This window comes from Rhineura floridana, chromosome 1 (genome assembly GCF_030035675.1).
Source record: "Rhineura floridana isolate rRhiFlo1 chromosome 1, rRhiFlo1.hap2, whole genome shotgun sequence".
NCBI lineage: Eukaryota > Metazoa > Chordata > Lepidosauria > Squamata > Rhineuridae > Rhineura > Rhineura floridana.
Window position 1 is genome coordinate 270,348,895 of NC_084480.1, and position 27,187 is coordinate 270,376,081.

Sequence of the window (27,187 nt, forward strand, 5' to 3'; positions counted from 1 at the left end):
GCATAATTCCTGCTGGAGTTCTTTAAAAAAAAGCAGACAAATAAATATCTCTCTGTGTGTGTGTGAATAGATATATAGAAACATAAAATCTGGAGTGATTAGTAGGTGTTTTTGTAGCTTTTGCTTTTATGGTATGGTAGTATTAAAAAAACCTGTGTGTGCACATAATTATGCAAACTATATACCAAAAGTGAACCCATTCACTAAGTGTGAATTTTTGCAGCCATAGCAGCACCATTCACATACAACAAAGATATAAGCACACTTTGTGGAGCCCCAAAGTTTGCAAAAGCATCAAAATCTTTAGGGGGGGGGAACTAAGAGAGGGAGCAAAAACAGTGCGCTGAGGACTGAACTTGCTCAGTGGGTATCAAATGCTAACTACTGAGAGGAAATGGATCATGTGGGAGGGGGAATGGAATGGCATATCCTGTAAAAGGGCATAGCTAGTTGGCTGAAAGCCTAAACATGAGCAGATCACACTTGTAGATATAATATACAAATTGGTTCGTTTGCCAATTAGTATATATTGAGCAAAATTAACTTCGATTTTTTTTTTAAAAAAAATAATGCTTCCACAATTTTTTTCCCCTGATTTTTGGAAGAACTGCAGTTGAAATGAAAAGCCATTTTGCATTGATGGTGGGTATAAATATGATATGGTTTGGTGATGATGTGAGACATTTGGAGCTTAATCACATTCTACATTTAAGAGCCAAGGGACTTAAAGGTCATTCTTAGACTAAACCTCCTTTCTCTGCTCCTAATATTAAACTTGACAGGAACTTTCAAACTGTTGTAACTGTGCAGGTCCATACACATTTATGGAGCCATAGTTAACTGGATGGCTGAAAAAACTCTGAAGTATTCTGTGTGGTTCACAATCTTCTAAACTGGCCATCACCTGATGGTTCATTTAAATAGCGTTGTTTTAGCACATATTGTTTTTGCCACGCTTGCTTGGGTAGGTGCCACAGCACTAAAGGTCCGCTTCCTATGTTGTGCGGAGCGGGACTCCTGATAAAATGGTACCTGCAGGAGGCCCTCACCTGCAGAGTGAAGTGATTGACTGTGTATATAAGGGGTAAGATGGTCTTTCAGTTAGCCCAGTTCCAAGCTGTGTAGGGCTTTCTACACCAAAACTAGAAACTTGAACTTGGTCCATAAGCCAATGGGCAGCCAGTGCAGTTCTTTCAGCAGTGGAGTTACATGTTGGCAATACCCTTCCCCAGTGAGTAGTCACACCACCGCATTTTGCACTAGTTGCAGCTTCTGGACCAACCTCAATGGCAACCCCACAAAGAGCACATTACAGTGCATGGGCAACAGTGGTCAGGACATCCTATTCCAGAAACAGCTGCAGCTGTCTTACTAGCCAAAGTTGCTAAAAGGCACTTCTAGCCACTGAGGTCACCTGGGCCTCTAGCAACAAAGATGGATCCAGACTATGAACCCTCAGACTATGAACCTGCTCTTTCAGAGGAGTATGACCTCATCCAAAGCAGGCAATTGACCAATTATCTCACCTCAGAAAACATCAACCCACAGCGCCTCCGTCTTGCTATTTCATTTCATTTCATTTTATTAAATTTATATACCGCCCATAGCCGAAGCTCCCTGGGCGGTTCACAACAATCAACATAAAATACAATAAAATACAATGAAGCACATATTTAAAACAATTTTTAAAAGCTTAAAATTTAAATTTAAAAACATAAACATTTTTACACATACTAAAATGCCTGGGAAAAGAGGAAAGTTTTAACCTGGCGCCGAAAAGATTGTAATGTCGGTGCCAGGCATACCTCGTCAGGAAGACTATTCCATAATTCAGGGGCCGCCACTGAGAAGGCCCTCTTTCTTGTCGCCACCCTCCGAGCCTCCCTCTGAGTAGGCACCCGGAGGAGGGTCTTCGATGCTGAGCGTAGCGTACGGGTAGGTTCGTATCAGGAGAGGCATTCAATCAGGTATCGTGGTCCCACGCCGTATAAGGCTTTATAGGTTAAAACCAGCACCTTGAACCGGGCCCGGAAACATATAGGCAGCCAATGCAAGCGGGCCAGAATCGGTGTTATATGTTCAGACCGCCTGGTCCCCGTTATCAATCTGGCCGCTGCATTTTGCACGAGCTGCAGTTTCCGAACCGTCTTCAAAGGCAGCCCCACGTATTGCGCATTGCAGTAATCTAGTTTAGACGTTACCAGAGCATGGACAACTGAAGCGAGGTCATCCCTATCCAGATAGGGGCGAAGTTGGGCCACCAAATGAAGTTGGTAAAAGGCACTCCGTGCCACCGAGGCTACTTGATCCTCAAGTGACAGTGAAGGTTCTAAAAGAACTCCCAAACTACGAACCTGCTCCTTCAGGGGGAGTGTAACCCCATCCAGAACAGGTTGAACATCCACCATCCGGTCGGGAGAACCTCCTACTAACAGCATCCCAGTCTTGTCTGGATTAAGCCTCAGTTTATTAGCTCTCATCCAGTCCATTGTCACAGCCAGGCAACGGTTCAGTACATTGACAGCCTCACCTGAGAAAGATGAAAAGGAGAAGTAGAGCTGTGTGTCATCAGCATACTGATGGCAACACACTCCAAAACTCCTGATGACCGCACCCAGGGGCTTCATATAGATGTTAAAAAGCATGGGGGACAAAACTGACCCCTGTGGAACCCCATACTGGAGTACACAGGGTGTCGAGCAGTGCTCCCCAAGCACTACCTTCTGGAGACGACCCGCCAAGTAGGAGTGGAACCACTGCCAAGCAGTGCCACCAACTCCCAAATCAGCGAGTCTCCCCAGAAGGATACCATGGTCGATGGTATCAAAAGCCGCTGAGAGATCAAGGAGAATCAACAGAGTCACACTCCCCCTGTCTTTCTCCCGACAAAGGTCATCATACAGGGCGACCAAGGCTGTCTCCATACCAAAACCAGGCCTGAAACCCGATTGAAATGGATCTAGATAATCGGTTTCATCCAAGAGTGTCTGGAGCTGGCTGGCTCAGATGCAGACTCAGTTTATTGGCCTCATCCAGTCCACCACTGAGTCCAGGCACTGGTCCAGGGTTTGCATGGTCTCTTCCAATTACGAAAATGGCCTGGAGATAGGATTGGAACCACTGTAAAACAGTGCCGCTGATACCCATCTCACCACGTTGGTTCAGAAGAATACCATGGTCAATAGTATCAAAGGCTGCCAACAGATCAAGTAAGCATAACAGGGTCACACTCCCCCTGTCCTTCTCCTGATAAAGGTCATCCATCAGGGCCACCTGATATGTTTTATATTTGTTATGTACATCGCTCAGAGTGGCTGATAAATCCAGCCAGATGGGCGATGAATAAATCGAATAAAATAAATAAAATAAAAACCAAGGCTGATTCAGTCTTCAGATTCTGAATTCAGATTCAGAAAAAGGGATACACTGCAAGGTAACTTAAAATGTATAATTTGAGAAGTAGGTTCAGGAAAATGTGCTGTAGATGAAAGGTTAGAGCAGGGATGGAGAACTTGTGGCCCTCCCAGATGTTGTTGGACAACCACCCCGCTGGCAAGGGCTAATCGGAGTTGGAGTCCAACAACATCTGGAGAGCTACATGTTCCCTCACTTTGCCTTTGTGTCTTTATAGGAACTTTATTGGAAGTGCAGCTGGCATTAGCTGGCATTGGCACAGAAGTAAATTTTTTAAGGATAAATAATGGGGGACAGAAAGAGCAATATTACCTGTCAATTGATAACGTGCAATGTGATATATCCATTGCAGACTGTACCACACCTGACTAGGATGGAAGACTGACAGCCCAATCCTGTGCATACTTATTCAGAAGTAAGTGCCAGTCTGTTTAGTGGGACTTAGATCTAAGAAAGGGTGCACAGATGCCCGCCTGAAAGTTTGAATTCTCAAGGAACTCTACATTATTATTTTTCAAAAACCCTCAGACAAGTAAACCTCCATGGATATAGAAAATGAATATTTCAAGAAGAAAGCTAGCCCAGAAGACTTGTTGCTGATGCTTTGGTTTTGAATGAGCAGGATTTCTTTTCTTTTTTAACTGTGGGAGAACATTTATCTTCCACTCCACCCCTTGCAGACTGATAATGGATAGTCTAGCAACAGACACCTGCACTGTGATTGTGTTCTGTCTCTAAAATTTCATCATTAATTTCTACGTTTTCAACAGATCAATTTTTTAAGTACCATACTAGATTTTATTAACTGTTATTAATAATAATATTTTTCTATAGTATTTTCAGTATGATCTATACAAAACTAAGCACTTTAAAGCCACATTGATTTCACTAGGACTATTAAGCATGTGCTTAAATGTGTCTCATGGAAATCAGTGGAACTTAAAAGCTCTTTTTCAGCTAAGAGGGAATGGCATCATGCCCAAAATGTTTTAAAATGCTTACCTTTTTCCTTCTCAAAGAAATCCAACACCACAACAAAAACACACTTCACAACAGCTTGAATCCAAAGTAGGCCTGAACCAAAATGTCTCAGAAAATAATTGTCTGACACATATTTTGTTTTAGCTCCTCCTGAACCGTTGAAGACTTTCAGTCCCCTCCTGGAGAATATTCGCAAAATGGCCTCTCCAATATCACTCTCCTGTGTAAGTCAAAGGCATACCACTTGCACAAGGGTGTGTATGTGGGGGGGAGAAATCACTTGTTTTTTCCTTTCTGGGCCTTCCAAATTCAAAGCCAGAAGTCTGCTTACTATAGCACACTGATCCCAGAGATGTGAAAAGGAAGATGCTCTGATTTGTTTTAATATTTATACATATTCAGGAACTAAAAGATCGGTGTGGGTAACTTGAATGTTAAGGCTTGATGTAGAGAACACAGAGTTCAAAACCTTGTTTGGCTGAAGCTCCATTTTTGGCATTAAAGAAGTTGCCTATTTCTTAGCCAGGATTGTTGTGAGTATAAAATGTCACAATAATTCCTTGGAGGGAAGGTGGGACATGAACAAATTATTTGTCTATATGTATGTATTAAGACCAATCTAATATTTGTAGAAGTTGATGTAACATTTGAAATAAGTACATATGACCTTACCTGTATCTACCTTTAATTTCTGTTTTGTTCAGACTATTGATTGCTATATGTGCTGTTTGCTAGCTTTTTCAATTCTTTTGATTATATGTATTGGTCTTGTTTGGTCTTGTTTTAAATTTTAGTAAGGTGTCTAGGGAGGTGTGATTTTATTTGGATGGGGGGGGGTTGCCCTGAAAGACAGGATATAAATTTATATATTGTATTTTTATATATTTTATTTACACACACAAACATAAGTTAGTCCTGCTGGACCAGACCAAAGGCCCATTCTGTTCTCACAAGGGCCAACCAGATGCCAGTGGGAAGTCCTCAAGCAAGATCTGGTCACAAAAGCACTCTTCAACTCCCAGTCTTCAACAACTGGCATTCAGAGACCTACTGCCTCTGATTCCGGAGGTAATATGGCCATGATGACTAGTAGCCATTGATAGCCTTAACCGCCTTGAATTTGTCACATAGACATATATATTATATATATCTGAGGACCAAACTAGACTATACATTTAATGTGTGATTACATTGCTTGTATCCTTGTTGTTATGAAGGAGCACCTGAGGGGTGATCAGGGTTAGGACTGTAGTGGAGAGTAACCCCTTCACACCATAGTTCCCATGAAAGTCACCTCCTCCCTCAAACCTGCTATTTGCCATGGGAGGGTATTGCTATCGGCACCAATACCAACAACTTCTCCCCCCCCGTGACAAATAGCAGCTTTGGGGAGCTGCAGTTTTCATCAGGGCTGTGGTGTGGAAAGGGTTAAACCCCTGACTTAATTGCCACAAGGTGTGGTGATGGATGCCAGCTTAAATAGCTTCAAAAACTAGGGATGGGCTAACCACCTCTCAAAGGATGGTCCACCACCTCCCAAGCCAGTCTTAGGGTTAGGAAGTTTCTTTGAACATTAAACTGAAGTCTGCTTCCTTGCAATTCCCTCCCAAGGTTCTGTTTCTACCTTCTTGACCCTAGCAAGAGCCATATATGTCTATCATTAGCTAATGGAGCCTCCTTTCCAGAGATAATGTATCTGATTGCCAGCTACTAGGAAAAAATAGTAGGGAAAACCCCATGCTTCAGAGGTCCAACTGGCCTCAACCAGAAGTCGGACATCAGTGTCACCAGTCCCATGCTATGGAAGACTCTTCCAGCAGAGATTTATCAGGCATCCTTGCTTTTGACTTTCAGGCATTCTTGAAAACGTTTTTATGCTGACAGGCCTATGCAGCTGTTTAAATTTTTTTTTTTTAACAGCCAGTCAGTTTAATGATTGGTTGGTGTTGTTTTTAAATGTTTTTATGTTGTTGTACACCACCCTGATGTTTTGCAAGAGGGCAGTGTATACATATCTTATAAATAAATATATATTTCTGCCCATCTGGCGGGAAACAGAATACTAGATGAAATTAACCTTGCTGTGACACACAAAGAATTTCATATGGTCTCATATAAGAACCAAATCCTGAATTACCACTCCTGTGCCCTACATGTATAGACAGTGTTTTCTCTCTGAACAGGTTACACATATTCATCCAAATTAGTTTGCCACACAGATCTCCACTCCAAAAATAATTTGGTACACAGATCTCCCTAGTTCATTTCCTGCGCGATTTTGCAAATCTGTTTCACTTAATGATAAGATGTGACATGATCACTCTTCAAATACCTAAACGGCCATCACACAGAAAAGGCAAGTGCTTGTTCTCTAGTAACCTAGAGAGCAAGGCAAGATCTAATAGGCTAAAGTTATGGGAGGGTACATTTTGACTGACCATTAGGAGAGTCTTCTTGATAGTAAAAGCAGGTTGACAGTGGAACCAACTACCTGGAAGGGAACTCTTCCCTCACTGAATGTGTTCAAGCGGAGATTGGGGTGCTGGGGATGCTTTCACTCTGGATTTCCTGCATTGAGCAGGCTTGGACTAGAATATCCAGGCAAAGCACAAACAAAAGTTGGAAGTTTGTTTGTGCTTTGCCTGGATATAATATTCTAAAAAGGACTAATTTTCAAGGTTTTTAAGATTGCCTTTGAGAAAGGGCCCTGTTGAGCTGAAGCGCATTGGGCCTGAATAAACATTTGAACAGTTTATATCCATGCTGTGTTTTGCCTTCTGTTATGCCCTGGCACACTGAGGGAAGTACACTTTGTGTAAACAATAAACAGCTGGGTTCACAGCCAATTTGGAAGGGCATGTGACTAACATTTGGCTTCTCAGAACTTTCACAGATACCCTCAGGACTCAGATGCCACCAGAAATCCCAATACTGAGGCTGCAAAGACAAGGACTTTACCAAGGTATATTATGGAGAGAGAGAGACCTTTACTTCTAGGTGAGGTGCCTAAACACTTTCTATCCATCCCTCTGAGCTACCTAAGTTGTGCAGTAGACACTCAAACACCCATGGCCAGAGAGTGTCTTTCCTTCTTACCTTTATTTGCTTATCAGTTCTCCTTTACCCCAGAGTTTGTAGCAGTGTCGACCATAAAGGGATATGGAGTAAGTCTGCAGATTGTAGAAATATGGAGCCCTATTGCCCACAATGCCCCCCATGCTGGTATGCTCCTACCCAGGCTATGGTCTGAAGGCACATGAGGCCACCACCTTGTTGAAGCTAAGCAGGTTTGGGTTTGGTCAGTGCCTGGAGAGGAGATTGCCTGGGAACATGTATGCCACCTTGGGTTCCATGGTGAAAGAAAGGCGGGGTATAAATATAATAAATAAATAAAATAAATAATAAATAATGCACCTATGCAGGCAATGGAGAGGACAGCCATCATGCTTTGGGAGCACCAATGCTCTGCTCCCCTTATTGCATTCTTCCTCTCAGGATCAGAGCCAAAGCAAATGGGGCAGTACAACAAATGTGCAAACTCTCACTGCAGAGGGAATTCCACACAACTCCTAAAATGGGAAGGGCGAGTATCGTCCTAACAATCTCCCTCAAAAGGTGAGTTGTCAGACATAGATCCCATGGGGGCTATCACTGAGAGAATGAGGATCTAGAATGGGAAGCTGGTGGGAAGCATATATATTTAATTATTAGGTGGTGGATATAATAATATATTATTATTAGGTGGAATTAGGTGGTGGCATCTGTTTTCCATCACTTAGCCAACAAGCACTCAATCACAGGTACTGTCTATTGCAGCTGCTATCTTTTTCTCAGTACACTCCCATTTCTTCCAGGTCTCTTTCTACAGACAAACATACAACTCTCTAACACTCACAGAGGCAAGGATATTGTCCTCTCCTACACGAACTGTCAGTGAAGCCTATAGTAGCACCACAATAAAGACAAGCACAAACCAGAAGCCAGATGTGTCTCTGTGCAATTGCTACCTTCATTCTTTCTGGGCTCCTGTGTCTTTCCAGTGTGCGTGACAGACAGCCATCTAACAGATACAGCAGTATCCAACATGGAGATGTGGCGATGGGGGAAAGCTTTTACGTTGCTGTTTGTCATATTGCCATCACATTAATGTGCAGGAGCAAGAAAGCTCGCAACCCCATTTCTATGGATTTGTAGCACGACTCTTCTTTAATAAAATCTCTGACCATTTCAGCTCTGTCTCTGTTCTTCTGAGGATAATCAGATGGTATGTCACTCAGCACTTATCCACACAGGAGCCTAACTTCGTACTAAAGAAGCTGCTTTTATCATTGCAATAGCTTTTCAAGGTCCATACATCTTGCTCAATGGTTGCTTCCAATCCACTGTTTTCCTTTCAGACAAGTAGGCGTTACTCTGGAAAGGTTTGGTATTGCTGTTTCCTTGTGGCCCCCTCCCCCAATTTTACATGTTTACTCCCTCTGGAGTATTGATATTGCTAATGGAGATGGGGGGGTTGTTTTGTCAGTTTCATTGTTTCTTGTCAATTGCACCCTCTCCTAGAGAGCATTGGGGTGCAATTGACAGGAGACTATATGAAACTGATTAGAGAAGTGAGTGAGTGAAAGGCAAAGTAGGCAGTGCCTGTGGCAGCTTTTGTGGGCAGCAGAGAGAGAGGGAGCGGGCGATGGGGCATAAGAGAGCCTGCCCACTAAAAAAACACCAAAGCAAAGCGCCTACACAAAGAAGTGCAGTGAAGCTGAGACAGTTTTTCCTTTCCTTTTTGCATTATAAAAAATTGGATTGGTTCGATACGGATTTAAAGGGGAAAAGTGTGTTATAGTTTCTGCTTGCCTGCAACTTCATGTGAGCCATGCAAATTACAAAGGGATGCCGCCCTGGGCTCCTGCTGGGAGGAAGGGTGGGATATAAATAAAATAAATAAATAAATAAGTAGCACCAGACACACACTAAATTGCTGTGTGGATGAGGCCTTAGATTCTGAGGAGGAAACCAGTGGTATGTTACTCAGTTACTGGTGAGGCATCTATGCGTAGAATTTCCAAACCATTTTTCATCAAAAGGCATCCCAGGGCAATTTACACATCGGGACAATTTAAACCATGAATTACAAAGCAAAAAAATACTATTACCCTGTAAAATATACAACCAAAAAAAAAGTTGCAAAAAAGAAATTCTATTCGAAACTGTCCAAATAAATTGAACAGAACCACATCAAAAATCCTAAACCATAGAAAACAAGTCTGATTAACAAGGTGTGTCTTACTCCATGCCTGAGATGTAATAAGGAAAGAGCTAAATGGACTTCTAGGGGAAGAGAATTCCACTGATGGTGTGCCACAACCAAGGAAGCCCTGTGCTACGTCACCACCCCACACACCACGCCCACCCCATTTCATAACAATGGTGCTAGCTGGGTATTAATATTAGACTGGCACTCCTTCCTTTCTTGGATGGCCCTGGCTTTTGCCTGGCAAAAGGTTATTTGTTGCAGGCTGTTTGCGCTGTTCAGGGATTCAAAGCCCCATCTGCAGAGACACTGGATGGCTATGGGTGGCCTTAACTGGAGTAGGGGCTGTGGTCTTTTTCCATCTGTCTGGTTGTGCACAATGTATATTAGGTGTGTGTATTGGGTTGGCTGATATGGGGACATTTGGTTACTGCTTATTGAATGTGGATTGGTTTCTCTGCACAGCTAATGTGAGGCATTGTGTCCTCATCGCTGGGGTGTTGGCAGTGGTGCAGTTGGCTAACTTTAGATTCTGGGACCAATGGTCTTACTCTTTAGATGATAATGTGTATTTATTTATTTATTGTATTTGTATACCGCCCCATAGCCGAACTCTCTGGGCAGTTTACAGTAACTAAAAACATTAAAAACAAATATACAAATTTAAAACAGATCTTTTAAAAACAATTTAAAACACAATTTAAAAATTTTAAAACAATTTAAAAAACACATGCTAAAATGCCTGGGAGAAGAGGATGTATGCCTCTGTGTTTCATTTGTTGGCCTTCTTCAACATTTTGCTGAATGGGGCCTTGGACCTCTGGCCCCAAAGTCCTACCCTGGCGGCACTGCTGTGTGTTGGTGGGGTTATGACAAATACTGTTTGACATACCTGTCAGTGTTGCCTTGTTGCCTTTGGTTTCTACAATCATTACTGTGTAATTCACTGCCTTTGCTTCTGCTTGAGCACAGGATTGTGGCAACAGCCCTATTGAGACATTCTTGAATTGTATTCATGGTGAGTCTCCTGATTGCATGAAGGATTATAACAGCATTCAACTGAACATGCTTTTAATTCTCCTTCTGACCTTCCCACTCAGAAAAGGTGGGGATGGAGGGTAGGGGTCAGCACATGCTGCCCCACAAACCCTCCACCGATACAATTTAAATATGCTTAAATAGGGATTTCTTTAAATTATATTGTGCCCTGGCATTGCCAGGTAGGGCTAGGAGAAATCCCTGTCTGAAATCCTGGAGAGCCACTGCCAGTCAGTGTAAACAGCACTGAGCTAGATGACCAATGGTCTGATTCACTGTAAGGTATTTTCCTCTGATTTCTATCTGATTCCCTTGTATTCCTGATGTTAACAGCCACTTGGCATAGCTAGATTTCTTTGAATTTCAATGTGATCTTTCTCTGGTTTGTGCCCTAATTGGTGCATTTTTAATTTTGAGGGTTTAAAAATGTTGTTTATCTTTTATTGGTGCTTTGATTTATTTTTGAAGACAGAAGTGGGGCAGCTATATATATTTAAAATAAGCAAATAATGTGGTGCAGTGATGGGTATTAGCAACACCAAAATCTGTCCATGCTAAATCATAGGTTTTGTATCTCTATAGTATATGTTTCAGTATACTTCTATGTAGCCCTAAACATAAGAGAATTGTGATTATATAGTAATAACAGCAACAGATGTAGCCACAACAGATGTAGGAGTGGCAATAATTTGTCACAGTTCAGTTTTATTTTACTATTTCATTGATTGATTAAATTTATATTCCTTTCTCTTTCAATAAGCCTTTTGAGTAGAGACCTTATCCCAGTCTGCAGCTGTTCTGGAATTGCTTTTTAAGATGTTTTCAAAGCTTTTTTAAAAAATATGCTTTTAAATATTTGTTTTTTAATATATTTTAAAGTCTGTTTTTAAGATGTTTTAGAGTGTTTTTAGTGTTTTGTTTGTCATCCTGGACTCCTTCTGGGAGAAAGGGCAGAACAACAACTACTACTATAATAATAATAATATTCTGCTTTTCCTTCCAGAAATTTCAGTTTATGTCAAGGGTAATATATTGATATGCTAAATTAAGCTGAGGTTTTGCAATAGTCTCCTATGTAAACTTGGATTCTGGAAAGAGTTGCTTTTTCTTCATATTTGTGCTTCTTTATGACTTTATGCCTTTGATTTTGGCAGAGGCTTGTGCCTTTAACAGATGCATGACAGATAGAAATTCCACAGGTGTGCAGTTTTGATAATTTTTGCATCCTCAAGATTAGCAGTGCTGTACCTTTTGCATGCATGCCACATAGCCGTTACAAGCACAAGGCCTCTGTCAATTGAAAATGGTAACAAGCCCATGTTCTTTCTTTCTCATCAATACATCTGGAAAAGAAAAGCTCAATAGGCATTGAAAGCAAGTTAGTAAATGAATCACAAAATCTGTTACATTAATTCATACATACATATGTAATAGTGGTATACAGCGATCACAAGATTTAGTTTAGACCCAGTTGCTTTGGAGAACAGCCTGATTGTGCCCAAAATGATCTGGAGGCAGCGGGGGGGGGGGCAGTGCCAAATCCCAATAAGGAAAAGCAAAGCTTCATACATTCCACATCCACACATTCACTATCATGGGGAAATTAAAAATTGCCATAACTTTTTACTTTTTTACAGAATTGGGTAAAATTTGCAGGCATAGTAGCTTCTCCTAAATAGATGAAGCATGCCAGATTGCAGGCAAATAGGTCCAGAGTTTTCTTTACCTTTTTTTTCATAAAAGGAACTACTTTTCCCCACAGAATTGGATGAAGCTAGCAGCCATGGTGGATGCTTCTGAGGGAATAAGACTTGCCAGATTTCAGAAGGATAGCTGTAGTGGGTTCTTGTAAGGGCAGCATTTACAATGTTGGAGTAGTTAAAAAAGATTAACTTAATCTCTCCTATTGTTTTGTGGGCAATTTGTATGAAAATAGCACACATGAGAGAGGTGCTCCCTAGGTAAGAAGTCTGCCAGATAACAGACAGATCTTTACAGGAGGTTTGTGCTAGGTCCTGTCCTTTTAAGGTTCATTGGAGAGAGACCTGTTGATTTTGTGGGCAATATTTTTATTATGAAATGGCCTACATTGTAGAGGTGTCCCTAGTTAAGTAACCCTTGCAATTTTAAAAGAATGGATGCAGATACTGGGCAGTTATGATGATTTTTTTTTAAAAAAAAAAACAGTTTCAGCCTTGTGTTCTGTTCACATGGCACCAAAAATCACAGAAACTAAACGCGGAACTGATTTGACAGGAGTAGATGTATGGCATAGAGGCAGGAGGACTTGAATGTCCAGCATTTTCCAAGCAAGCACTGCTAGCAGAATTAGCACAGAACAGACAAGAACAAGGGTGATCCATTACTTCATCATTCCTTCCCCAAAGCACAATAATCGGAGACCCTTGCAAAAATCATTCCCTCTGATTAGAAGCTAGACCTGTTAGTAAAAAAAGAGCTCTCCCTCCTCACCCTGCTATTTTCCTTATATGGCAAGCTTGATGTGAAATATTTCAATTTTTGCAGACATTATTCCTTTTGTTTTTTTAAATGTCTGAATATCCACAGCACCCAAAATCACTTCAGGGGCCCTGCTTTGTTTTGAGATACTTCAGAAATATCCTAATTCAGCTTGGGCAAGCCCCAAATCTGTCCAAAGTGGATTAATTAAAATTCAATACACATAGCTAATATATGGGGATGAGCTACGGCCCTTCGGCGAGCCTGGGGCTGCGGCCTCTATTCGGGAGACAGTGTTGTTCGCCACGGCAGTTTTCCGTTGGCTGCTGGGGTTGGGGCGCACCCCTGCGGCCTCCGTTGTCCTGCCGTGCTGGCCTTGCTGGCCTTGCTCGTTTCGCCTTGTGTCGGCCGCGTTTTGCTTCTCATCGCCTTTGCTTTTGGCTTCTCGGGGAGAACTTTCCTGTTGGTCACGTCTTCGTGAGGCCTGTTTGTGCCGCCTCTCTCTGTTTGCTACGCTGGATGCTGGATGCTGAGAGTGAGAGGAGATGTCGCTTTCGGTTTCGCAAATGACGCACCTTGTGGACTATACGGGCCAGAAGCTTTATTGAACTTTACTGTAGTAACCTTTACCTGTTGTTTTAGTTTTATTGCTGTTTTGATGTTGTGATACTTATATATTATGACTTTGTACATCGCTCAGAGTGGCTCGGTCTCCAGCCAGATGGGCGATAAATAAATTGCAGAAATAAATAAATAAATAAATAACATATAACATTGGTCACCATAAACATACTTGGCACTCGTAGCATAAGCAAAAATGACAGATTTCTGCCCCAAGGACCACAATATAGTAACTCTGCACTTAGTAATATTTCAGCACATTAGGCTCCAAAAACTATCTCCTATAATTCATGTTTTAGAACAGATGAGACAGAAATAGGTAATGCTGCAGAGGGGTGCACTAGAACTGATTTTTGGGAAGGTAGCCCATAGTTGTCAGCCTGTTCTGGCTCGTTTGCACTGGCTACCTATTTGTTTCTGGGCCAAATTCAAAGTGCTAGTTTTGACTTATAAAGCCTTACATGGTGCGGGACCACAATACCTGGCGGAATGCCTCTCCCAATATGAACCTACCCGCTAACTACGTTCAACATCTAAGGCCCTCCTCCGAGCTCCGACTCACAGGGAAGCTCGGAGGATAGTAACAAGATCTAGGGCCTTTTCAGTGGTTGCCCCCGAATTATGGAACAGTCCCTCTGATGAGGTGCGCCTGGCGCCTACACTTTTATCATTTAGGCGCCAGGTTAAAACCTTTTTATTCTCCCAGGCATTTTAACCTATTTGTGTTTTTAATCTATCTTGGTTATTTACTTGTTTAATACTGTATATTTTACTGTTTTTGTGATTTTATTGTTTTTTATCCATGTTGTGCACCGCCCTGAGAGCCCTTGGGCTGTGGGCGGTATATAAATCGAACAAAATAAATAAATAAAATAAATAAAGAGACAAGTATTAGTAATGAGCTGTGACAGGAAACCAGTTAGCCAAACAACAAAATATCATTCTACAGCTTTACAAAGCATAAGTCATTGTTATGACAGCATCTGAAACTAGGTTGCAGTACATCAAATAAACAAAAATTAGAGAGATGCCATAGGACCCATTACCAACAGAATGAGAAAATAATTAAATGAATGTAAGGAAATGTATTTTCAGTTTACACACATATGTGCATAAGGGTAAATTGAAAGTGAGAGTGATTTCAGCAAGGATAAACGGTCCTGCTATGCTTTTGAGTCCTGTGACATTTATTTACACAAGTGATGTTGTCAAGGGTTATGAATGAATGTGTGAAGATCAATATTACAGAATTAAGTTCTCTGTATAGTTAGATGCTTTGGTTTGTCAGCTTTTCTGTTTGTCATAAAAGGTCATGAATGAGTTTCATAGTGAAATGTGAAATACTAGAGGCGTGCACTGGCCATAAGTTTCAACTTGTATCTGTGTCTGTAGTTTTTGGAAGCTGCCTGATGAGAGCTGCTCTGTGTCTTTCAAATTCAACTTCTTATTCAGGAACAAATTAAATCTGTTAAAAATGTTGTTGTTATGTGCCTTCAAGTCGACTATGACTTATGGCAACCCTATGAATCAGCGACTTCCAGTAGCATCTGTCGTGAACCACCCTGTTCAGATCTTGTAAGTTCAGGTCTGTGGCTTCCTTTATGGAATCAATCCATTGCTTGTTTGGCCTTCCTCTTTTTCTACTCCCTTCTGTTTTTCCCAGCATTGTTTTCTTTTCTAATGAATCATGCCTTCTCATGATGTGTCCAAAGTAGGATAACCTCAGTTTCATCATTTTAGCTTCTAGTGATAGTTCTGTTTTAATTTGTTCTAACACCCAATTATATGTCTTTTTCGCAGTCTATGGTATGAGCAAAGCTCTCCTCCAACACCACATTTCAAATGAGTTGATTTTTCTCTTATCTGCTTTTTTTCACTGTCTAACTTTCACATTCATACATAGAGATCAGGAATACCATTGTCTGAATGATCCTGACTTTAGTGTTCAGTGATACATCTTTACATTTGAGGGCCTTTTCTAGTTCTCTTACAGCTACCCTCCCCAGTCCTAGCCTTCTTCTGATTTCTTGACTACAGTCTCCATTTTGGTTAATGACTGTGCCAAGGTATTGATAATCCTTGACAAGTTCAATGTCCTCATTGTCAACTTTAAAGCTACATAAATCTTTTGTTGCCATTACTTTAACCTTTTTGACGTTCAGCTGTAGTCCTGCTTTTGTGCTTTCCTCTTTAACTTTCATCAGCATTTGTTTCAAATAATTGCTGGTGACTGATAGTAGTATGGTATCGTCTGCATATCTTAAATTATTGATATTTCTCCCTCCAATTTTCACACCTCCTTCATCTTGGTCCAATCCCGCTTTCTGTATGATATGTTCTGCATATAGATTAAATAAATAGGGTGAAAAAATACACTCCTGTCTCACACCCTTTCCAATGGGGAACCAATCGATTTTTCCATATTCTGTCCTTACAGTAGCCTCTTGTGCAGAGTATAGGTGTTGCGCATCAGGACAATCAGATGCTGTGGCACCCCCATTTCTTTTAAGGCATTCCATAGTTTTTCATGATCTACACAGGCAAAGGCTTTGCTGTAATTTATAAAGCACAGGGTGATTTCCTTCTGAAATTTCTTGGTCCGTTCCATTATCCAACTTATGTTTGCGATATCTCTGCTGCCTCTTCCCTTTCTAAATCCAGCTTGGACGTCTGGCATTTCTCGCTCCATATATGGCAAGAGCCTTTGTTGTAGAATTGTGAGCATCACTTTACTTGCATGGGATATTAAGGCAACAGTTTGATAATTACTGCATTCCCTGGGATCCCCTTTCTTTGGAATTGGGATGTATATTGAATGCTTCCAGTCTGAGGGCCATTGTTTAGTTTTCCATATTTCTTGACAGATTTTAGTCAAAATGTGGACTGATTCAGTCTCAGTAGCTTGTAGTAACTCTATTGGTATGCCATCTGTTCCTGATGATTTGTTTCTTCCAAGTATTTTAAGAGCAGCTTTCACCTCACATTCTAAAATTTCTGGTTCTTCATCATACGGTTCCTCCATGAATGAGACTGTCATCCTGGCATCACTTTTATAGAGTTCTTCATTGTATTGCTTCCATCTTCCTTTTATTTCATCTTGATCAGTCAGTGTGTTCCCCTGTTCATTATTCAACATCCCTACTCTTGGTTTAAATTTTGCTTTTCTTTCTCTAATCTTTTGGAATAGGGCTCTTGTTCTTCCCTTTTTGTTGTCCTCTTCTATTTCTATACAATAACTATTGTAATTGTTCTCTTTGTCCCTACGTACTAGTCGCTGTATTGTTGCATTTAGGTTAAAAATGAAGGTCTCTTTTCTTCTCTATTAACGATAATGGGGAATCTAAAACCAGCTATATATTTTTTCTTTTCACAGAAGTGGATGAAATTTGCAGGAATAGCAGCCCCGCCATAATAGATTATGCCTGTGAAATTCTGAAAGCTACATTCAATGGTTTTCATGCAGGGCTCCTTTAAAATGTGGTTTTTAAAAAAACAAAAAATAAAGGTCTATAACTTTTTTATTTTCTGCCAGAATTGGATGCAATTTGTAGGCATGCTCACCATTTCTCAGTTGATGAAGGCTGCCAAATTTCAGAATGATAGCTGGTGGTTGTCCTGCAAGGTCAAACTTTACTGTTTTGGGTGAGCACAATAGGAATTAGAGACAAGGGGTGGGGGAAAAGGGCATGGATCCATGGATTCCCAGGAGAAAAAAAATGGGATGTGGTTAATATCACCACAGCAATGACTCTCCTATCCCAAAAGTTAGTGGTGCAGGTAGGCTTTTGCTCGCCACCAAGAATTTTGACTTGCCCTGGGCAAAAGGCCATGGTAGAAAAAACAGCACAGATCTCTAGGAAAGACTGGTATGGAAATAATTTTGCCCCCCTCTGCAAATACTCTGTTACCCCAAGGGTCATTGGTGGGAGGCAGGTTTCTGCCTTCCACCACAGATTTTTTATGAGATATACCTCCTTCTCCCTGGGAGAGACACATCTCTCCATTGACTTGTATAGCGGACAGCATAAATCCATGTGAACAACAAACACATTTTTAAATTCCTCCCCCAAATCACTGTGATAGGAGTGCCCTGTGAAATTAATTCACTGATTAAAAGCTAGACTTGTCCATCAAAATGAAAGTTTCCCCTCATGCATGCACACGCACACACATAGTGTTGCTAGACTCCACATTTTTTGGATTCTCTCCAGGTCTCCAGGTGAATCACCTCAATCTCCGGATACTCAGCTTTCATTTAAAAAAAAACTTTCTAGGTGGTCTGGTTCAAGAGGTTTTGCTGTTACGTGCCTTCAAGTTGATTACAACTAAAAGCAACCCTATGAATCAGCAATCTCCAATAGCATCTAAACCATCCTGTTCAGATCTTGTAAGTTCAGGTCTGTGGCATCTCTTGTTTGGCCTTCCTCTTTTTCTACTCCCTTCTGTTTTTCCCAGCATTATTGTCTTTTCTAGTGAATCATGTCTTCTTATTATGTGTCCAAAGTATGATAACCTCACTTTCATCATTTAGCTTCTAGTGATAGTTCTGGTTTACTTTGTTCTAATGCCCAATTATTTGTCTTTTTCGTGGTCCATGATATCCACAAAGCTCTCCTCCAACACCACATTTCAAATGAGTTGATTTTTCTCTTATCCACTTTTTTTCACTGTCCAACTTTCACATCCATACATAGAGATTGGAAATGCCATGGTCTGAATGATCCTGACTTTAGTGTTCAGTGATACATCTTTGCATGTGAGGACCTTTTCCAGTTCTCTCATAGCTGCCCTCCCCAGTCCTAGTCTTCTTCTAATTTCTTGACTATTGTCTCCGTTTTGGTTAATGATTGCACCAAGGTATTAATAATCCTTGACAAGTTCAATGTAAAACAATTTATATGCAGGCAAAGTTCATGAAGTAGATCCACACAATACATTTAAAGCACATCCAACTCGTATTTAGAGCGTATTACTTCCCTCAAAGAATCCTGGGAAGTGTAGTTTTCCTCTCACAGTTATAATTCCCATCACCCTGAACAAACTACAGTTTCTATAATTCTGTGGTGGGATTCACATGCTTCAAATGTGTGCTGAATGTGCTTTAAATAAATGGTTTGGATCTGCCCTAGGTACGCTGTGCATTCATTAGTGAATTGAAAATAACAATTTTAAAAGATACTTCTTTAAACAGGGGAAGGGCTGTAGCTCAGCGGTAAGGCATATGCTTTGCATGCAAAGGTCCAAAATTCATTTTCTGGAAAAGACTATTGCCTGGAATCCTGGAGAACCAATACTAGTCTGTGTCATTAATTATATTATTAATTTTATTTATTATTTTATTTATATCCCTCCCTTCCTCCAAGCAGGAGCCTCACTAATACTGAGTGAGATTCCTTTGCTCCTAAAAGTGGAAAGAGACTGAAGGGCCACAGTTACTCTGAAATTTATTTATGTATTTTTTTTACAACATTTGTCGAGCCAGTGTGGTGTAGTGTTTAAGGTGTTGGACTATGACCTGGGAGACCAGGGTTCGAATCCTCACACAGCCATGAAGCTCACTGGGTGACCTTGGGCCAGTCACTGCCTCTCAGGCTCAGAGGAAGGCAATGGTTAACCCCCTCTGAATACCGCTTACCATGAAAACCCTATTCATAGGGTTGCCATAAGTCGGAATCAAATTGAAGGCAGTCCATTTCCATTTCATTTACAACATTTACATACTGCTTTATTGCAAAAAAAACCACCTCAAAGCAGTTTACAGAATGAATTAAAACAATAAAATTATTTTCAAAAACAGTTAAAGACAACTATTTTAAAACATTAAAAATAATAAAACCAACAATGAATTAAAACCCCATAAAAGCATAAGAGCTTCTACATGCCTAGGTAGGCTTGCCTAAACAAAAATGTTTTTAGCAGAGGCTGAAAAGAGTACAATGAAGGTGTCTGCCTAATATCAGTAGGTAGGGAGTTCCAAAGCATAGGTGCTGCCACATTAAAAGACAGATTTCTTACAAGAGCAGAAGTAGTACTGTGTGGCACCTGTAACATGGAAAGCACACCTTGAACTTGGCCTGGTAGCAAATCAGCAACCAGTGCAGATTTCAGAGCAGAGATATTATGTGCTGATAGGGTCTCACTCATGTCAGCAATCATGCCACAGCATTCTGTACTAACTGCAGCCCCTAGGTTAGGTTAGGTTGCATGGGGATTTCTGTGACCTTGGCTGACTGGCTGCCAGGATATTTTTAGTTTTGGATTTTGGTTAGGAATCCTGACTGGTTACGGGATGCTGAGTTTTCTGCCTTACTCATAGGAATCTTCTTGTGGTTGGTATGGTATTGCATTTAGGAAATAATCACTGTGAGTTGTTTTCTTTTTCCTTTTCATTTACCTTTAACTTCACTCCCTTATATCTGTAAAAGCAACAACAGTGGTTCCATGCACTCAGGTCAACCACCTTAAACCCACTGATGATGCACCTTGTTCGTTGCATGACAGTTTGTTTCTTGCCCAATAGTGGTAAAAGAGAATTCACATACTTGTAAGTGTGGCTGCTGTTCCCAAGCTACTGCCTGTGAAGGCAGACCAAACCATGTGTGTTTTCTCTCTGTCAGTTATTACTCACTGGAGTTGGGTTGGCTGTCAAAGTGAGCTTATAACAGCCCACAGGTTATGCAGAAAAGGATAGAGTATCTTCTTACTCTTACTCATTTCTCAAACCTCTTTCTGAAATGAAGGGTCAAGTCTGTAAAGAAATTTGGAGCAGTCTCGTTAAAAGCAGGGGCAGGGCATTCCAGGGAAGGGGTTGCCAATCCTGCTTGGATATGGATATCTTTGCAGAGGATCCCTAGTCAATCATTACCAACAGCACAATCCAAACCATATCTACTCAGATGTAAGTCCTGTTGAGGTCTATGGAGCTTAGTCCCTTAGTAAGTGTGTTTCAAATTGCAGCCTTCAGGGGCATCCATCTTTACTCCTGAGTGCTCCCATCCAACATCTCCACGACACTAGGGTCCTTTCTTCCAACAATGGCTTTCTGGTGACTGGCCTGGCCTGACGGCACTTAAACCCTTCTTGCCACAAGCAAGTAGGCTAGATTAAATGTTCCCTACCCAGGCTCCCTAAGCAGGTGAGAAGGAATGATTCCATCACTTCAGCTGGACCTGGGAACACCATCTTTTAGCTAAGATTTCTATCTTAATTTCCAATCAGAGAAATGTTTTTGTTGAATTGTATGTTCCAAGCAACTGTGGTGCTTAATGACATCACTAGGACCTGCCCTGTGACATCACTAGGGCCCGCCCCTGAAATCTCAAGGTTTGGGATGCTTCTGACCTGGCAACCCTACACACGTACACACCTTTCCATCCCCTCTCCTCTTGAGTTCTGGACATTTCCCTAAACAGCTTGGTTTCATTTTTCAGGGCAGAAAATGACCATCTGTTTTTTGGACAGCTAAGGCCACAGAGGGACTTGGACACAGGGAGTCCATGAACTGACTCAAGATGCCTTGTTAATAGCATGATCCAGCTTGGGAACAACAGAACCTTCCCTAAATCACCCTAATTTGCTTCATAACTCAGGGTACACACAGAGCCAATATATACATTTTTAAAAATCTTTGTGACTTTGCAATGATTGCAGGTGATGATAAAGCTGCTAATATCTATATTTGATGGCTCACTGCAAAGAAGATAAGTGAGTTTTACATTATCCCTTTATCTGTTCACAGAAGTTCAAATCAAATGAATTATCTATTCTTCTGAAAAGAAATATCAGATAAATGTGATTTAAAGCAGTTTCCTTGCCATTATTGATTAAGGACAATCTTTGCTAATCTTCAGAGGAATGGAATTTATTTCTTCACATAATGAAAAAGACAAGGCTTATCAGAGTAACAGAAACATTTTTATTAAATAATTTGTGTGTTTTAAAACTACGGCACCCTTTGGTGTGAACAAGAAAAGGAGGTTCAACAGACTTATGCTAGACATTTTGAACAGACCTATATTTCAGGGATAAAAAAACAAGGAATCTCTATCAGTGTGTTCCTTAGTTTTTTTTACCTTCTAAAAATGCTAATTGAAGCATGGTAAGTGCACATTTGTAACTCATCTGTTGTGGAACATTCAAATATCTTTACTCAAAGATAGCACTTCTACTGCGGGAATATCACATTTTTCCAGTGTTCAAACCACTCTATTTTCTCTCTGGGAACATCCCTCCCAAGGGCACAACACTCAAAAGTGTATCAGTTGCAACGCTGCAGTTCGGAATAAAGTTGTGTGAGTGTCCAGGCACCTTTTGGAAAGTGCCAGTGAAATCTCAACTAGTAAGAGATGCATCTCCCAATTACTGTGCTATTTTGTACACTTTTGAAAGTGATATTTTTTCTTCTTCTTTAGATGTGCTCCTTATTACGTATTTCAAAGGCTGGGGCTCCCCTTATCCAGCTTTGCAGCATTTTTCCTCTTCTGTTTAAAGACACATAGCAAATGTTAGTATGGATCGTGTAGCAAATGTGAAGGGAAGGGCCATAATTCAGTGGTAAAATTTTCCATGTAGAATGTCCAATGTCCAATCCTGGCATGTTGAGGTAGGGCTGGAAAAGACCCTTGTCTGAAACCCCAGAGAGACATTATAAACAAATAAGAAGCTAAATCGGGTGAAGAACCTTTTTGGCCTGGTGGGCCAGACTGTTATCTGTTCCCATTCCTGCGGGCCAACTTTGACAGGTGGGTGGGACAACCCACTGTCAATCATCTGACATAATGACACCAGGTGATTGGCAAGTGGGCTGTCCTCCCCACCTGTCAGTGCCCCTTGCACAGCACTGCACCTAACAACAAGCTTAGGGCTGGCAGAGCTGCTTTCTGCAGGGATCGACTGCATGAACAAGTTCCCCATGGAGAACTTAGCTGAACGTGGTTGCACAGGTGATCCAGCATAGTTGAACTCACCACCATCAGTGAGTTCAACTCCACTTTCTGCAGGAATTGGCTACACGACCAAGTTGCCCATGGGGATTTGGTTTCCCAGCCCATCTAGTAGGGTTGAATTCACCACACATCAGGTGATGGGCAGCGAGTTCAACCCTGCTTTCTGCAGGGATTAGCTGTGTGATTGAGTTCCCCACAGGGGACTCAGCTGTGCAGCCAATCTAGCTCTGTCTGTTCTAGGGATAGGATCCATTGGCCAGTGCCGGTTTGAAAGTATTCTGTCGACCTAACAGGCCAGCATAAATTCAGATCTGTTTTTTGTCCAGTAGCTGCTGCTTTTACCAATCACTTTTTTCCCTCGCAAAAAAATTATATTAATATAGATATTTTAAAAGGAAATACTGATGTTTTAAAAGGACGTATCAACAAAATTATCGTTCGTAACATCGATATTTTAGAGGCATTTTTTAAAAAAATCAAGTTTTGAAAATAGCCGTGGAAAATCACTACATAAAAATCCAATCCACAACAACAGAGAATAATTGAATTAATGGAATACTTGGTACCAAATGGGGCAGAATTCTAGCACATCCCCGTCTCTATCTGCCTCATGCTTGACATCACACAGGAAATCAAGTGTGGGGCAGGTGGGCATGGTTTGGGAAATGGGGACCTATACCAGGCCAAATTTGCCCTGCAGACCAGGGGTTCCCCACCCCTGAGCTAGATGGGCAATGGCAGCCTCCTATGTTCTTATCCATTGCAATCAAGTATCTCACCATTAAGTAAAGCCCTTCCAGAAAGAATACCCTTTTGTGTTTCATAGATTTGATATATTGCATTACTAGCTGTGATTCCGAGCTAGTGCAAGTATAGCACTAAAGAAAAAAATGGGGGGGGGGAGCCCAGGAACTCCAAGTGGTAGGAACTGGCATATACTTAATATCAACCATTGGGAACAAACAATTCACCAAAGGTGTGTGCAGAAAGCTTACAGTCTTGGAGATATTGGTTGCAGAGGGAGTTGTTTCTGCAGCATTTTACCAGGCTGCTGAATATTTTCCCAACTAAATAAGGTATAGTAGAACTTAAATGTTAATCAGTAGAAACAAACCATCTAGTGAAAGGAACACCTCCACGTAACCTCATTGATTCACTCACATATTCACCTGTCTAGAATGCTGCTATCAGCATTAGATGAACAAACTATGAATTAGAGAAGTTTCCTACTTGTTTTAAAAGAGAAGTCCTGCCAATCATGATGGGCTCGTAACTGGGGCTATTGTACAACTACCACAAAATCTGTGTAACATCCATAAGACTCCTACTGGGAGGAAGGGCAAGATACACATCTAATAAATAAATAAACAAACAAACAAATAAATAAACAATAAGCTCATGCACATGCTGCCAAAGGTGATCCTCCTTTGACACATTTTGCTTTTATTATAGTATTGTAAATTTTATACTGTTTTAAAGTATCCTAAACTGTGGGTTTTTTCTTTCAGTTTCAGAAATGGAGGAGCCAGTCTAAAGAGGACCCAACCTGACCTAACCTCATTCTTCTCCAAAGACTCTGGCTTTGCTGCTGCATCCTTGTCAGGATGGCCGAAAAGGCTCCTCTAGGGATAAACAAAAAGTCTTCAAGGTCTACCCAGTCCCTTCCACCGGAACCAGTGGAAATAATCAGGAGCAAATCATGTTCGAGGAGAGTCAAAATAAATGTAGGGGGGCTCAACCATGAAGTTCTATGGAGGACTTTAGACAGACTTCCACGGACACGCTTAGGGAAGCTCAGAGACTGCATTACAAATGAATCTTTACTAGAAGTATGTGATGACTATAATCTCAATGAGAATGAATACTTCTTTGATAGACACCCGGGTGCTTTTACCTCCATTTTGAATTTCTACAGGACGGGAAAGCTCCACATGATGGAGGAGATGTGTGCCCTCTCTTTTGGCCAAGAGCTAGACTACTGGGGGATTGATGAGATATACTTAGAGTCTTGTTGCCAGGCAAGATATCATCAGAAGAAAGAGCAAATGAATGAAGAACTAAGGAGAGAGGCAGAGTCGCTGAGAGAAAGGGAAGGGGAAGAATTTGACAATGCCTGTTGCCCAGAGAAAAGGAAAAAACTCTGGGACTTGCTGGAGAAACCCAACTCGTCAGTGGCTGCAAAGGTAGGATCAAGGACAAGGGTTAATCACTCACAAAAATGTTTAGAATATTTGGTTATATTACATATACATCAAAATGTACTGAGAAGCTTCACTGAAAAAATTATGGTGATATAGGTAATATGGGTTTAGCTGCCTTTAATCTTGTGATTTTTCCTCTTCTTTTATTCTGTGAGAGAAATCCGGAGGACTATGTGGGGAGGCCCGTGTGCTCTGTGATGTTTCTGAGCCCCTCTCTTCCAGCTGCTCTCCTCCAAGACATATGCCAAACTGCCCCCTAAACTTGGGGGGCTTCAGGGAGTTTCCTTCAGTGCAATGTGAACAATTGTGCTAAGTTGAACAAAAATGCAGGAATCTTGCCTTGCATGGGCCTACAGGGAACTGGGTTCTAGTAGTATTCATTAGGTAGACTAAGGCTCAGTGCCTAATTTTTTTTGTTTTTGTTTTAATGCCACAATCTTATGCTCACCTGAGAGTAAATCTCATTGACCACAGTGGGACTTCCAAATAGAGGTGTATAAGATTTGGCTGCAATTTGCTTTGTTCTTCCCCATTTTTTCTTGGGTGATGGGTGAAATGTAGGGTATAGTTACATAATATCTCAGCTCTAACTTCAGTTCATTTCTACTGTCATCAGTGGGAAATTTCCCACTGGCAATTGTAAGCTTAGTAATTGGCCAGCACTGTGTTTCTTTGAAAATCATAAAACGAATCAACATGTTGTTAACTGACTTGCCTTTTAGAAACAGCTTGGTGATGCATAACAAACAGGAGAATCCTATGCATGCCTACTTAAAAGTAAATCCCATTGATTTCAGTGGGGCTTACTTCCAGTTAAGGAGGTATAGGATTACATTTGAGAAAGTGTAATTGAGGAACTGTGTGTGTATTTGTAACTTTTCATTTCTACTTCACTTGAATGAATACATCCCATAGGAGAATCTGGAATTCCTTTTTTAATTGTCTCTCAGCTGCTATGTCTGAGGCACACATTTTAAATTAAATATACCTATGCATGAACTACCACCTATTGCCACTTGGATTCTAGGCTGATGTTTAAAATTCCTCTTTGTTAGCGGATGTATTGCATATATAATCTTTGTTTGAAAATCATAAATATATTGTTGATCCCCCCCCCATTATATGGGGAAGCTTTGGACATTACATTTCATGTGTGTGAATCATTAATTTTTTTTGCTTTTTGTGTAACATCTGGGGGGAAGGTTTGCATATCTCCTCTGTCATGAGAGGGGCGAGTTCCAGATGAGGGGAAAGGTCATGTATTGCACATTGGGGGAAACACAGGAGACTCCATTTTGGCTGTTTTGAAAGAAACGCAAAGAAAGAAGCCAAGGAACCACAAGTTTTCCCTGTCCATTCTCTCCATCCCCACCATGGAGTGACTAATACTCTGACATACTGTGAATGCAAGGATGGGAAGTAATTTTGTCAATGCCCAAAAAAATCTGCTCTAGAAGGCTAGGGGATCCAGAACAATGAGGGAAATAGCATAGTGCAAGGGTGAAATCAGCAACAATTACCTCCCTCACCTCGGCCACCACCAGGAGCTTCCATGGGATCAAAGGCCCTTTTGCAGTCAGAAGGATAACTCACAATCCAAGCTAATATCTGAATCCACTCTTAGGTTATTCATGTATCCAATGAAATTTCAGTACAAGGAATGTTTGGAAATATACACAGCCTAAGAAGAGCTGCGCAGTGCTGAAAGGGTCATATATTCTGATAGCAGTTCAGAACCGGCTTACATTAAAGCTGACCTACAAGCTTTCATGGGACCACCCTGAGCTATATATGTTCTGCCTTTTTTTTGTCTCAAATATATAAGCCATGATCTGGCCCAAATATATTCCCAAAGCCTATTTTATGACTTAATTTAAATCATACCTACATAAGGAACTGCTCCCTACATTAGAATATCTTATGGCTCCTGTTTAAATCTCTTATGAATTAGACCCTCAAGCTCAGATCCTTGTGCTTCTGGTAAAATAATACAATGTTTCCATGCGTCTGATTCCTAGTTTATTATCTCGAAGCAACAGGTGCCAGAGTTATATTTGTAGAATATGATTCTGCCTGTGTTTGCTCTGTTCAAACAGAATTGCAACTGCTGCCTGTGCTGTCCCAGAATCCCTACAGGAGTGTGTTACTAACTAGCTGTGTGCTCAAATCTGGAGGAGATGGGCCACATCATTGAGCTGACACATTGCATCCTTAGAGAGCCAGATCAAAAGCTCTCTGCAGCTCACTGATCCAAAGGTTCCTGGTGTCAGGTCTACAGA

At 41.1% G+C, this 27,187-nt stretch overlaps 1 protein-coding gene across 4 annotated transcripts in view; it reads left to right on the forward strand.

Annotated features, from left to right (window-relative positions):
- Positions 1-27,187, forward strand: part of KCNB2 (potassium voltage-gated channel subfamily B member 2) — a 306,908-nt gene that overhangs the window by 37,668 nt on the left and 242,053 nt on the right. For all 4 annotated transcript variants that reach the window (XM_061601270.1, XM_061601280.1, XM_061601289.1 and 1 more), the window contains one exon: positions 24,216-24,890. In XM_061601270.1, the coding sequence (XP_061457254.1) occupies positions 24,312-24,890 (579 nt within the window). In that variant the 5' untranslated portion in view covers positions 24,216-24,311. The remainder of the gene's footprint in view (positions 1-24,215; positions 24,891-27,187) is intronic.